Genomic DNA, 14,939 nt, shown 5'->3' with positions numbered 1-14,939 from the left:
AAATGAACTTGGTAGATTAAAAATCTAGATTTTGCCCTTACCAGTTCTGTAACATTGTACAAATAACATTCCTGCTCCAATTTTCTACTGTAATAATAATTGTGGAATTCGTTTGTTCAAAGAGTAAAGGTGTTACTATAATTAGAGTGATCACATTAGTTACAGACATGGGGAGTGCTCTTAGTTGTATAAAATGTTACTTGTTATTAATATTAAATAACTAAGGTTAAAAAACTGCATGTTTAGAGAGTAAAATTTGAACAAGTTAGCCTACTTGCCAATTTTTCAGTTGTTAAAAAGTTTTTTAAGTACCCACTAGAGGGTGCTGAAAGAGAGAAAAAGCTTTAAACCAAGGGACGTGTTAGGAATGTCTCCTAATTCTTATCAATATTACACCAATATTCAAGATTACTTTTAGATTGAAGATCCTTATTTTCATCCCTCCCCCCATATCAAGGATTTATACTAATTTCAATGATTTTTAATGTTTTGGTGAAAGCATGTGTTTCTGTGTATAGGAAGAAAGAACAGGTAAGTGCTATTTTGAATTTCTTCTGTTTTTAAGCTAGATAAACTGTGTTTTTAACATTGCTTTAAGGCTAAAAAAAATGTTTAAAGCTGTGAAATTTCTAAAATTTAATGCTCTTAAGTTTGATTACATTACAGGTACATATAAAACTACTTTTTAGAAATGCCTCTGATTATAATTAGCCAAAAAAAAAAAAAACCAAAACTGTAAAATATTTCAAGGAGTATTTGCTTTTCTATAGTCATGTGACTTCAAATTTAATACTATTTGATGCTAAAGGAACTAGAAGTCCTTCTTAGTTCAAATGAGTGTTTTATGAAGATTAGATTTTATTTCCCCTAGAAATCTGGTATGATATATCTAAAATTAACTTGATTCTTCCCTCTGTCCTTCCCTTCGTAAAAAAAAAAAAAAATGGCTGTCTGCCAATTTAAACAAGTTATAACTTCTTATCGGAGAAGGCAATGGCACCACACTCCATGGGTTGCTGATTCTTAGGTCTTAATTTTTATTAGAATCTCTTAAGTGCTAATATTTTTTAGTATTTGTTACTTACTCTGTACCAAATTATCCATGTCCTGTTTCGATACAGGAATACATGAAAATTTTAAGTAATACTTCACTTATTTTCCTGAACATAAAGTAAACATAGAAATGTTCAATGGGATATGTATACTTTCAAAATATGTCATAAGAAAGCTGCAATTATTCCAGAAGATATTCCAGATATATAAGAAAAAGTATATGGTAAAAACATCAAAAGGATAATTAATAAAAAATTTATGTTTATTTTCATGTGGGTGTGTAGGTAAATGATCAATGCATTTTTTACATGTATATAGATTGATTCTGAAGCAAGAGTTTTCCCTGGCTATCTGAGTAAATTATTTACAACTCAAAAGTTAATTCTCTTAAGTTCTGTAACACTTTGAAAAATATTACATAGCAAAATGCAAAATTTCTTATCTTGTTTTGGAGTTTTTCAGCATGATTTCCGTTAACAAAATAAGCCAAAATTATTCAGTGGAATTTGTCACTAATAATTAATCATTCACTTTCTTGGTTAATATTAATATTCCAGTCATGACATCAATAGTTTAGTGTCCTTTTATATTAACAGTACTGTTACTGAGTTAAAATGCAAAATAAAAAATGAGTCATCTGTTGAACTATATACTTATTTTCAACAAACATGTATACCTTGTTAATTGTTTTCTTTCTTTATTGAACATAGATCTAATTGTAACAAAAATTATTTCTCTCTCTATATATATATATATACATTATATTCAAGGTTATGATAGTCATAGCTTTATCTTATTGAAGTAAAATGAACTAAATGAGACTGACATTTTATAAAAATGCTTGAGTATCACAATTACAAGATTAAAAGTATTAAGTTTGCATCCTTCAGTGACACAGCAATATGTGCTAGTAAGAGACAGTGAAGTCCAAATGGTGAGTGGCAATAGGAAGACACCCAGGAATTTAAAATTCCCTGTAGTTAGTCCACTAAGCCTATCATGCATATTCAATTCAGTGGTATTTACCTACCATTACTATTAATCATCTGAATCCAAAGTAATTTAGTCACACAGGTTGTGTTAAAATACATGTAAGACAACATTTGGGAAGATCCATTGGGATAATTTTTTTTTTTTGATTTTCAATGTTTATTTTTAGCATTAGATTTTGTTATATGGACAGGTATTTTATAATAAATCTGTATATGTTCCTGAGAACAAGACGGTAAATGTCCTAAGATCACAGGATAGTGAGAACATACCAAGAAATTATTTGACTTGAATAACTGCTCATTTGACTGTTTTCTAAGTGCAATTCTAATACTTGGGGAAAACTATGAAACAGACACTAGCCTTCCCTCAATGAATCTTTACAATCAATATAATAACACACAGTGTCTACCATTATCCCACTGGACCTGTTCCCTTACACACTCCTCAATATTCATCATAGAAATATCCGTCAACAATTTTTAGCTGTTTTTTGTAAACTTTTTTTTTTTTTTGAAAAAAGTCTTAGTCATCCATTTAAAGTAGGGGATTTTTTTTTTTTTTTTTAATGAAGAGAAGACCACTTTTCAGTCCAAGCTCCCAGGAGAAAGTGTTTGGTTTGTTTTTAGTTTTGCCAGGTTAAGCAATGGTATCAAAGAGTTCCTTTGTGCCAACAGATTTCAAATCAAAACAGGAAGTTTTATTGTAAAGCCTGTCTTAGAATAAGGTAATTTCATTATTAGTTTAAACCTTTTCTCTCAGATCAAATTGAGCATGAAGGAAACTTAAGATTTAAATAACAAATGAACCTTTTTATTAAAGGTTCAATGCAAAAGGCAAGTTTCCTAAACACTCCTTCATGTGTCAATTTAGAAAGTATATCTATCATACTAATTTTTTCTAAGATGCATAGACTTTTCACTGAGAAGACATTATTCTTCATGAATGTGTGCAAATGTCCTCAAATACCAAGATGTTACTGCTAACATGTGAGAAAATCTATTCTCCCTCATACAAAGGTCATATTCCTTTAGCTAAATTGCATGTTATTGTCAGAAGTGAAGGTATCCATAATCATTATGTTCTGATTCTAACAGAACCAAAAAAGAAGTAATTACAGTAAAGAGTTTGGGGCCTCTCTTCCAGTGAAATGTGAAAGAGAATCTTAAGTTCAATATCTGGGAATCAAACTCAGAATTTACTGTATAACATGGCATTGCATAAGATAGATAACATTTTTTACTATTATTTTCTATGAATGACATTTGTGTATATAAGTAAAATTTTTTCAAGTAGACTTTACCTCATTATTATTTTAAAGAAATCTTAATTTGAAATGATAAAATGTATATAATTAGTGTATAAGATCTCTACATATCTATACATTTAGATATCATTTGCAAATATTTGTAATATTCAATCTCAATAGTATTATCATGAATTTGATTGTAATTCCCTGAGAGTACAGAGCAGATAGAGCCCACAATAATATGTTTCTCAAGGATATGTATTGTGTTTTTTCTTTTATGATAATGATATAGGTACTTTAAAAATGTTTGCTTAGAATAATTTCTTTAAATTCTTTCCTCAATGTTTACATTCTTTCTTAAAAGTATGAAATCACCAATACATATTCAAAGTCCATCTGTAGTATTATCATCCTGAAAGATTCACCAAATCTTATACATTCTAACTTCAGAGTATCGAAATATGCCTCAGTCTACACCAGCAGCTTTGTCGGTGGCTCAGTGGTACATAATCTGCCTGTCAGTGGAGAAGCCTCAAGAGACGTGGGTTCCATTCCTGGCATGGGAAGATCCCCCGGAGAAGGAAATGGCAACCCACTTGAGTATTCTTGAAAGGATAAACCTGTAGACAGAGGGGAAGGTTACAGCCCATGGGATCACAAAAAGTCAGACACCAATGAGCACACAGGTGCAGACTATACCACACTTGGTACAAAAGGCTTCTCTCTTCAAACCTTCCATTTTCTTAAGTTAAAATAAATCTGACATACATCTTCACTTTCCCACTTAAATGTGGCACAAAAAAGGTGGAGAGATGTTCTGAGGTAGAACTAGACCTAAACAGAATTAAAAAATCTTTCACTATTATTTTTATTTTTCCTTTTTCCAGTGAGCAATCTTGGGTATTTTCATTCTCTTTGTTCCATATACATTATCAGTCTGATAAAATATTCTTTCATCTGGTCTTTGTCACATTGCATTTGTAAGATGATCCCCTCCACTACCTATATAAGCAGGGAAGGAGAGGCCTTCTCCAAAGTCCTGACAGTGAATGAACTGCATTGCCTTACACATGCTGTCACCCTAAAGGAACTAACACAAACTGGTATATTTCCTCTGACTGCTTGGTACTCTTCAATGTGACTAGAATACTTTCATGTTTACTATTTAAGATGCACATTCTAAAGAAGCATAACTTAGACGATATCATTAAAAATGATTATACCTTAAAATGTTTCAATATGGAGTCAGTAGGGCTAAACTAGGAGAAGGAAATGGCAACCCACTCCAGTGTTTTTGCCTGGAGAATCCCAGGGATGGGGGAGCCTGGTGGGCTGCTGTCTATGAGGTCGCACAGAGTCGGACACGACTGAAGCAACTTAGCAGCAGGGGTAAACTACATGGAAAAATTACTAACACTGAGTGTTTATTATGATCACTTAAATTTATCATTAATACTTGGAGCAAGCTATGCTGGCAAAGTACTTTTCCATATAATCACTGGAAATTACAAATGTTAAATTCCATGGAGGAGGGCATGGCAACCCACTCCAGTGTTCTCGCCTGGAGAATCCCATGGACAGAGGAGCTTAGTGGGCTATGGGCTGGTCCATAGGATCACAAAGAGTCGGACATGACTGAAGCCACTTAGCATGCATGCATGCAACAATAATTAACACACTGGCCATGAGCATTTTGGAAAGGATGGCTGCATTATTGACTGAGTGAAACAACTGAGGAATTACAGTTAACAAAAGATAGAGATCGGTGGATTTAGCTACTAGGCTTTGGTAAAGAATCCACCTGCAATGCAGGAGACTCCAGTTCAATTCCTGGGTCTGGAAGATCCCCTGGAGAAGGGAGAGGCTATCCACTGCAGTATTCCTGGGCTTTCCTTGTGGCTCAGCTGGTAAAGAATCTGCCTATAATGCAGGAGACCTGGGTTCGTTTCCTGGGTTGGGAAGATCCCCTGGAGAAGGGAGAGGCTACCCACTCCAGTATTCGGACCCAGAAATTCCATGGACTGTGTATTCCATGGGGTCACAAAGAGTCAGACACAGCTGAGCTACTTTTACTTCACTTCACTTCATTGTGAATGTGTTAAGTTGTATATTATTAAGTTTGAGGTAATACTAAGTAATGCATTATCAATATTACCCCTTTGAATTAAGTTAAAAGTTAAAGAATTCTTCTCAAACAGAATGCTTACCTTAACCTTTATGTTCCCAACAAAGAGAGTTATTCCAAAGGCTTTTATTCACTTCTTTCCCCTCTGACTATTGTATAGTTAACTAGTAACTTACACATGAAAAAAAATAACATGTTACATATAGGTAAAAGACTAAAGATAAATAACATCAAATATATGCTAGGTATATATTATGAATAAAATCAACACATCCTCCAGCTGGAGAAGATATTCAATTTACAAAAAATTTCATTCCATTTGTTCTCATATGGCTATTTGAACAGCTTTTCCACCACAGACTGTACTTCAGAGCTTTTCTCCTGTGATTTTACCTCTAAAACCTAAATGAATGCATTTGGAGAATTATGTCTACAGTGTTGGGAGGGAAATTATTCTAGTTCCTTATTTTCTCACTGATTCTATTTTTCGTCACCACCTATCTAAAGCATTAGACTGATTTAAGTTAACTTGACCCTCAGCTAGCAGTAGACTGTGGCAAAAAGTAATTCCCTTCTTTTATTCTTTTATTCCCTTTATTATCTCATTCCTTATCTTTACTCTATATCTCCACACTCTCATCCATATTATAATCTCTTTCTACCTTAAAAAACATGCTATTAAAATAAAAGATGAACTTAATGTATGAGAAACTGTATAATATAGGAAACTGAGAATATTAGAAATTGCCTTAAAATCCTTAGCTTTTAAAACAACTATTCCACAGATGTGAGAACTTTGTGAATCTGAGTGCATAACTGCAGACAATCATTAAATAACAACCTAATCTTATATTTTCCTGTTTTAATAATATAAGCTGCATAACCTCTTTTTTAAAAAGAATAGCTGTTGCTGAAATGGGACCTAATAAAATATAGGTAACCTCTAGAACCTATAGGCAAGAGAGTTTCTAAACATATACTGTTTCAAAATCAATCAACGACAGCATTTAGTGTATTAATTTTGGCTGTGGAAAAAGTTCAGGTTCTTGGAATGTAGGTAAAGAAGAGTGATTCTTAAAACACAGGCATTTGGGGAAATAAAGAATCTTACAGTTGAGAGTTTCATTGGTGATAATTCAGAAACTTTTAAGAGCTGAAGAAACAAGTTAACTTATTAAATATTATATTTTAGGAAAAATGCCCCCAGAGTTAGTATCGTAAAAATCAGGTTATTGTAACTGCTATATATTGAAATCAGTACATGATGAAGATGCTTGTTTCATTTTATCTGGAAAGACAATTTTATATTTTTGAGACTGATAAGTTGTTTTCAACTAAAGAAAACCATGTATAATTAAGATTCTTGCATGCATTTTTAAATGATCATATTTCCATTCCAAATAAATACTATCTATCTGAAAAAAAAAAAAAAAACTTCATTTCTAGTCTCATAATTGAACACTAGCTGTAGGGAAAGAAATAATGAAGTATAAAATTTAAGAGTCTCAGACATGAGGCTTCAAATTGCTTTTCAAATGGTAAATACAAAACTACAAGTATTTCAGGAAAGTGGTTCATGCTAACATTTTAAGATTTAATTAGTACACAATTTCAACCTAGAGTACCAGTTAAAAAAAATAAAACTGGAGCTATAGGTATCATGCTTGCAGTTTTTCTGAACATGTGTGCTAACAGTACAATACTGTGCTAGATGAGACTTTAGTATAGTGTATGATTTAGTCTGCTGTAGTAACACAATATTATTAAACATATGTCATTATTTGCATCAAAATTCACTTGCACTATATTTGGTATTTAAACGGAGAGGAAGACCGTTTGCAGGAGGAGGAGTTGAGTCCCAAGGTGGAGCTGTCTCTTGTGTTAAATGACACTGGCAGATTAAAGCGCTCTGATGGGGAAGGGCTTAAAGGCTGAGTCAAAAGCCAAGAAGTCTCTTTATTTACGCCTACCTCCCAGCCCTTGGCAATCTGACTAACAACAAACTGAGCTAACAAGAAAGACTAGAAAGGAAGGAGAACAGTGCTGCAGCTTGGATCTACAGCCTAAGAAAGCAAGAGTGATCAATCTCAGCTCTGTTAAACATCTTGTTTGTTTACTGCATGTAGCAGCTTGCAAATGGTTAACTATATGCAAAAAAAGTCAGCATAGCTGTGAAGTATGCCGTGAATTTTAATTGGGGAATAAAAGGACAACTGCTTCAGGATGATCTAGTATGCAGTCTGCTTGAAATGTTTTCAATGAAATGCTCAGCATTTTGTCTTGGACCAGAGGTTTTAACTTTATGAAGCGATGGAACTTGCCAAAAAGTGATATTTGAGAAGAAAGAACACGGTGGTTGGTGTTTTCTTTTTTAATAAAGAAACTGAATTTACTTTGAACATCTCTTCCAGCTGTGCATTACAGATAACGTCAGGAAGTCTCTGCTTTACAGGTAAGACGAATGTTTCCAGGATTTCCTTATACCTATTTTTGCATTATTCTAAAGTGATTGAATATATGTTTGCCTCTCTAAAAAAAGAACTTTGCATTAAAGGATATCCAGTTTCTTTCCTGTTCACTGGCACAAGTAATGCGGTAGCAGATGCCTGTTTTTCTGTGAGCAGCAGACATCTAGACTAACAGCTGGCTTTAGAGAAGAAGTAAAATAATCTGCCACTATTTCTTTTACAGCATGCAGTTTGTTATTGGAAACTAACCTATGTGTGCTCTGTGAAGGAATGATTACTTCCAAAAACCATTGTTGAATCTCAAATACAAGCAGAATATCAAAAGATTCTTTGTATATTGCACACCACTTTTACTTTTTCCCGACTTGAAAATATGTAAATGGAGATTGTTTTTTACCTCTTTAACACAGTATCTCTATACTATCAACATAGAACCACTTTTAATATTTATGTGTATTTCTGAAAACCTTAGAAACTGTTCCCTACTACCTTTTGAAGAGCATAAAATGCATGTGAGATAAAAATAACAAGAAATTCTCATCTGGAAGTTATTCACTATCTTCTTAAGATGCGTTGTCTGGTGAAAGAAAGAGTATTCTTTCTTGGTCATCTATGGAGAAATATGGAGATTAGCTGTGAAGCTAATCCACAAGTTGAAGACTCCAACCCCAAGCTGCTTGATTCTAAGCATAGCCCTCAGAGTTGTTTAAAATCAAACTATTTCCCTTTGGAAACATTCAGTCAGCTAACTTTCCCTTCATATAGAAAGGCACTACTCAAATGTTTCATGTCTTTGGTTGTCTTCTACCTTTCAGAAACTTCATACTATACATGTTTTCAATAAGACTGTGTATTTTCATGGAATGGAAGTTTACTTTTGAGATTATTGATTCAGTTTTGGGATGTATTACCTGACTGTGAATTTTAATTAGATTCAAAATTACTGTTTACATCCTATCCAGACAGATGAAAGCATCTATCATTTCCAAAGTTTGAATAGTTACAAGATGTGGTGTTTGTTTATGTTTGAATTTAGTCTAAATTTAAAAAGCACTATTTGAAGGAAGGTAATAAAATTAGATACATTAGAGTTCAAAGTATTTACCACACCACTGCTGTTATTTTAGAGTTAGAATTTCTTTTAATTGCTGTTTCAGATCCATGTATTAAATTTTTAAGGAGTTGGGATATGTGATGTGTTATCCTGAACTGTCATTTTTTTATCAAATCAGAGAGATCTTCAAATATTTTTATAGAGTGAAGTATGTTTTAGAGTTCATTGTTTGCATCATTAAGCCTTACAATAAAGATCAGCTGCTTAATTATGAGATATTCAGTGCCCTAAAGCCTGGTTCAAGACCTCATTAGGAAGTCATTTATTAGAAGTTTATATGAGGTATTGTTCCTTCTTTTGTAAGAGCCAGAAATGTGTGTCATAGGTCAGTTTTTCTTCTTTAGTTTTTATGATGTTAACCTTATCCACAGAATAATTTAAAAGTAACAGTGAATATTTCACCTCTAGAAATTAAAGTGTGAAATTTGAATGGATACCTTTAAGCATATATATCTGATACTTAGGTTTATACAAACTACCCTAGACAGCATAGTTAAAATTCTTTTATAAAGGTTTACTTTACTACATAGACATATGTTTCTCAAGTTTTTTTAAATAAATAATGGAATTAATATCTTAAGCCAAAACCAAAGCAGGTTAAACACAGTTATTAGATGTTATATTGTGATATCCAGTTCAAAAATAGAACTAAAGGAAATGCATACATACAGTCTTTCTATCATTTTTGAATTTCCTACAGGTTTCTCTGCTTCTGGCTATCTCTAGAGGGGTGGGAGGTGGGAGGGAGTTTCGAGAGAGAGGGAACTGATTCATGTTGATATGGTAGAAACCAATGCAATATATTATTGTAAAGCAACTGTCTTCCAATTAAAAATAAATATAAAAAAAGATTCATCTAGTTTAAGCTAAAAAAATGAAAAAGTTAAGGTCTTCTCAAATACATACCTTTGCATCATATCAAGTTATCAATGGTCCATTTAGCCAAAACCCCTCACATCTGTTAAAATGCAATTAGTTGGTGATATGAACACAAATCGATATACTTGAAGTTATCCTTGACCTAAATTTTAAATTCTTATCATAATGCAAGTTAAAAGTAAAACAAATCTACTGGTCATATTTGTAAAAAATAAAAGAAAATGTAGACTCAGCAATGCACTTATGTATTTAAGATAATCAATATCTTGCCTATTAGGAGAAAACCTATCATTTTGAAAATGTCAGCTTCATCTCCTCCCTGCTGCTGGCCACTAAAGCCCATTGCTATTGCATTGTATTTTACAGAATCAGATCCATCACATGACAACATGAAGCTCTGGATTCATCTCTTGTATTCATCTCTCCTTGCCTGTATATCTTCACAGTCCCAATCTCCAATGCCCTCTGCCTCAGCCAGAGGTTCTTGTGACTCTCTTTGCAACTGTGAGGAAAAAGACGGCACGATGCTAATAAATTGTGAAGAGAAAGGTATTAAGAAGTTATCCCAAATAAGTGTGCCACCATCACGACCTTTCCACTTAAGTTTATTAAATAACGGCTTGACAGTACTTCACACAAATGACTTTTCTGGGCTTACCAATGCTATCTCAATACACCTTGGATTTAACAATATTGCAGATATTGAGACTGGTGCATTTAATGGCCTTGGCCTTCTTAAGCAACTTCATATCAATCACAATTCTCTAGAAATTCTTAAAGAGGATACCTTCCATGGACTGGAAAACCTGGAATTCCTACAAGCAGATAACAATTTCATTACAGTGATTGAACCAAGTGCCTTTAGCAAGCTCAACAGACTTAAAGTGTTAATTTTAAATGACAATGCTATCGAGAGTCTTCCTCCAAACATATTTCGATTTGTTCCTCTAACGCATCTAGATCTTCGTGGAAATCAGTTGCAAACATTGCCTTATGTTGGTTTTTTAGAACACATTGGCCGAATATTGGATCTCCAGTTGGAGGACAATAAATGGGCCTGCAATTGTGACTTATTACAGCTAAAACTTTGGTTGGAAAACATGCCCCCACAGTCTGTAATTGGTGATGTTGTATGTAACAGCCCTCCATTTTTCAAAGGAAGCATACTAAGCCGGCTGAAAAAGGAATCAATTTGCCCCACTCCACCAGTATACGAAGAACACGAGGATCCTTCTGGATCATTACATCTGGCAGTAACCTCTTCAATAAGCGATAGTCACATGTCAGCCAAGACCACATCTCTTTTAAAACCACCCACCAAAGCACCAGGTTTAATACCTTATATTACAAAGCCATCCACTCAACTTCCGGGACTCTACTGTCCTATTCCTTGTAATTGCAAAGTACTCTCCCCATCAGGACTTCTAATACACTGTCAGGAGCGCAATATTGAAAGTTTATCAGATCTCAAACCTCCTCCACAAAATCCTAGAAAGCTTATTCTTGCAGGGAATATCATTCATACATTACTGAAGTCTGACTTAGTGGAATACTTCACTTTGGAAATGCTTCACTTGGGAAACAATCGTATTGAGGTTCTTGAAGAAGGATCATTTATGAATTTAACAAGATTACAAAAGCTTTATCTGAATGGTAACCACCTGACCAAATTGAGTGGAGGTATGTTCCTTGGTCTCCACAATCTTGAGTATTTGTATCTTGAATACAATGGTGTTAAGGAAATATTACCTGGAACCTTCAACCCAATGCCTAAACTGAAAGTACTCTATTTAAACAACAACCTCCTACAAGTTTTACCACCACATATTTTTTCAGGGGTTCCTCTTACGAGGATAAACCTTAAAACAAACCAATTTACTCATCTACCTGTAAGTAATATCTTGGATGACCTTGATTTACTGACCCAGATTGACCTTGAGGACAACCCCTGGGATTGTTCCTGTGACCTGGTTGGATTGCAGCAATGGATACAAAAGTTAAGTAAGAACACAGTGACAGATGAAATACTCTGCACCTCTCCAGAGCACTTACACAAAAAGGAATTGAAAGCACTCAATAGTGAACTTCTTTGCCCAGGTTTAGTCAATAACCCATCCCTGCCAACTCAGACTAGTTATATCATTGTCAATACTCCTACAACCACAACTACAGCTGATACTATTTTTAAATCACTTACTGATGCTGTACCACTATCTGTTTTAATACTAGGTCTGCTGATTGTATTCATAACTATTGTGTTCTGTGCTGCAGGGATAGTGGTTCTTGTTCTCCACCGCAGGAGAAGATACAAAAAGAAACAAGCAGACGAGCAGATGAGAGACACCAGTCCTGTGCATCTCCAGTATAGCATGTACGGCCATAAAACAACTCACCATACTACTGAAAGACCCACAGCATCACTCTATGAGCAGCACATGGTGAGCCCCATGGTTCATGTCTATAGGAGCCCATCCTTTGGCCCAAAGCATCTGGAAGAAGAAGAAGAAAGGAATGAGAAAGAGGGAAGTGATGCAAAACATCTCCAAAGAAGTCTTTTAGAACGAGAAAACCACTCCCCACTCACAGGTTCAAATATGAAGTACAAAACCACAGACCAATCCACTGAATTTTTAACCTTCCAGGATGCCAGTTCATTATATAGGAACATTTTAGAGAAAGAAAGGGAACTTCAGCAACTGGGAATCACAGAATACCTAAGGAAAAATATTGCTCAACTTCAGCCTGATACGGAGGTACATTATCCAGGAGCCCAGGAAGAGTTAAAGTTGATGGAGACATTACTGTACTCAAGGCCAAGGAAGGTATTAGTGGAACAGACTAAAAATGAGTATTTTGAGCTGAAAGCTAATTTACATGCTGAACCTGATTACTTAGAAGTCCTGGAGCAGCAAACATAGAGAGTTCAAGGACTTCTGCAGAAATGCTGTGATTCTGTCTTAAGTCCAGACCTTGTATATAAGTGCCTTATATGAGTGTGTCATCAATCAGAACTTAAGCACAGCAGCAATCCTATGGGAAAAGAAAAAGAAACTCAGGGATCACTGGGAGAAGCCATTGCATTGTCTTCAGGCAATTTTGTCTATCCCCAATAAAATAAGTCCTTGCATGTAAATCATTCAAGGATTATATTAATATTTTCCCATATAAGTAAAGTGTTTCATAGATGTCCTCTTGCACATCTAAAAGGGTTTAATATTTAACCCTTAATTTCTTGAGTTATATTACCCATGGATTAAATAGAATTGGATTTTTGTCATTTGAAAACTCTAACAGTAAATGTAGTTATAATATGTAAGACATGTATTGTTTATAAAATCATTATATGTACTTACAAAAGTATAAGTTGTTAGATACACCAACTTTTCTTGCAATAAAGGCAAAAGGAACTGGAACTTTAAAATTAACAAATAGTAATAGAAAAGAAAAAATGGGAAGTTGAATTACATAGGGTATGAGTGGCTCAAAACTTTGAAACTTTGAGAATTAAAAAATGCCACTGAAATGCTTTCTGAATTTAAAAATAAGAATGATTAACAGTTCAGGTGGAATGAGGAAGAAAAAATTTTGGTTTTTCTGCACATTTTGTGTGGACAATCTTCTTGTTAATGCTGCTGTGAACTAAGGTATGTCATTTGTGCTCAAAGTTTAATTCTTACTCTTGGGATATTTTGAAAATGCTACTGATATTCAACTGTAAATATGATTAGTGCATCTATCGTTAGTTTGGATTCTTTCATAGCATTAATCCTTTGTAAATTTGAATAATGAGATAGAAATATGTTTCTTGTGTCAAGTAATAATTCACTGGTGTAAAAAAACAGGAAAAATATTTTATTTTTATTGATGTACACTGATAGATGCCATAAATTAGTAGCAAAAGGCACGTCTAAGGGTAAGTGGTTTAAGTTGCCTCAAGAGTGGGACAATGTAGCTTTATTTTACAAGAAAGTATAGCTAGATTTTTATGAACTATTTATTCTGTACAGTTTTGTATATTTTTGGTTCACAAAGGTAATTATTCTTGGGTGCCTTTCAAGAAAATTAAAAGTACTGCTCACTATAATAAAACTAAAATGAAAACCCTTTTTTATATGTGCTTCTTCAATTAGTCTGATCTGTAATTCAGTCCAGTTAGGATTAACACATGCACATTCATGGAGGCACTTAGGCACAAACACACAAAAACAGGATTTCTATTTGTTGTCACACACACTGAGCATTTTCTTTACCAGGTGTGAGAAGGCCTTTCAGTGTCAGGATGTGATTGTCATGGAGCCCAACTAAATGGCCCATAATTTTCCCTTTCTGGCAAATCATTTTCCTACTTAAAACAAGTACAAATGATTTAATTGTCTTCTTTCTGGTTACAGAATCAATTATACAGAAAATTTTCACAAGGCAAACTATAATTAATCAAGGTATTTTAGTTCTGTGGTGTTCACCATTCAGATGCATGCACAGGGTTAGGAAGGAACATATTTTCTATTAGAAAGGATGTTTTTAATTTACTTTATACTATTTTAGTGATTCATGAATGTTCTATTAAATGAGTTGGTTTTCAACATTCAACTGTCTGTGTGACTAGATAAATATACTTTCTTTCTTTGATTATGAAAGAGAAGACCTCTCTTTTAATAAAAACAGGAGGAGCCTGTGTGGAATGTATGAAGAACAGTTATGGGTCTATTATGACATCATATCACTAGGTTTCTAAAAAATCATTGCATATACTAATATAAAGCAATAACAAATTATGTATTAATAATTAAAAGATTCATTGAAAATCTACATTTCTTCATTAACCTTTAAGGTTGGAAATCAAAACAAGGGAAATCTTTTTTTAAGTAATGTTTACTAAAGGGAAATCTAGGTTCGTATATAGTACTTTATATGTTTATCCACTAAAAGTACTCAGCACAGTAATGAACAGTAAACCCTCCAAAGCATTAATTTAAATGTTACATTCTAAGGAAAAGAACAAAACAAGAGCAGAATTCATGTTACTGCACTTCTGCTCAGTAGAGTATCTGCAAGCATTTC

At 33.8% G+C, this 14,939-nt stretch overlaps 1 protein-coding gene across 1 annotated transcript; it reads left to right on the top strand.

Annotated features, from left to right (window-relative positions):
- The first annotated feature begins 7,331 nt into the window (after positions 1–7,331).
- SLITRK6 (SLIT and NTRK like family member 6) lies at positions 7,332–13,982 on the top strand. The gene is made up of 2 exons (XM_019971623.2): positions 7,332–7,869; positions 10,245–13,982. Exon 2 carries the CDS (start codon positions 10,268–10,270, stop codon positions 12,794–12,796), a length of 2,529 nt encoding a protein of 842 aa, XP_019827182.2. The 5' UTR covers positions 7,332–7,869; positions 10,245–10,267; the 3' UTR covers positions 12,797–13,982.
- The last annotated feature ends 957 nt before the right edge of the window (positions 13,983–14,939 follow it).

The sequence above is a fragment of the Bos indicus genome, chromosome 12, assembly GCF_029378745.1.
Source record: "Bos indicus isolate NIAB-ARS_2022 breed Sahiwal x Tharparkar chromosome 12, NIAB-ARS_B.indTharparkar_mat_pri_1.0, whole genome shotgun sequence".
Lineage (NCBI taxonomy): Eukaryota > Metazoa > Chordata > Mammalia > Artiodactyla > Bovidae > Bos > Bos indicus.
This window is presented reverse-complemented; position numbering and strand designations above follow the sequence as displayed.

Bases quoted from the DNA above. Each gene is read 5' to 3' on its own strand.
- SLITRK6 (XM_019971623.2), top strand. From the start codon at position 10,268: ATGAAGCTCTGGATTCATCTCTTGTATTCATCTCTCCTTGCCTGTATA.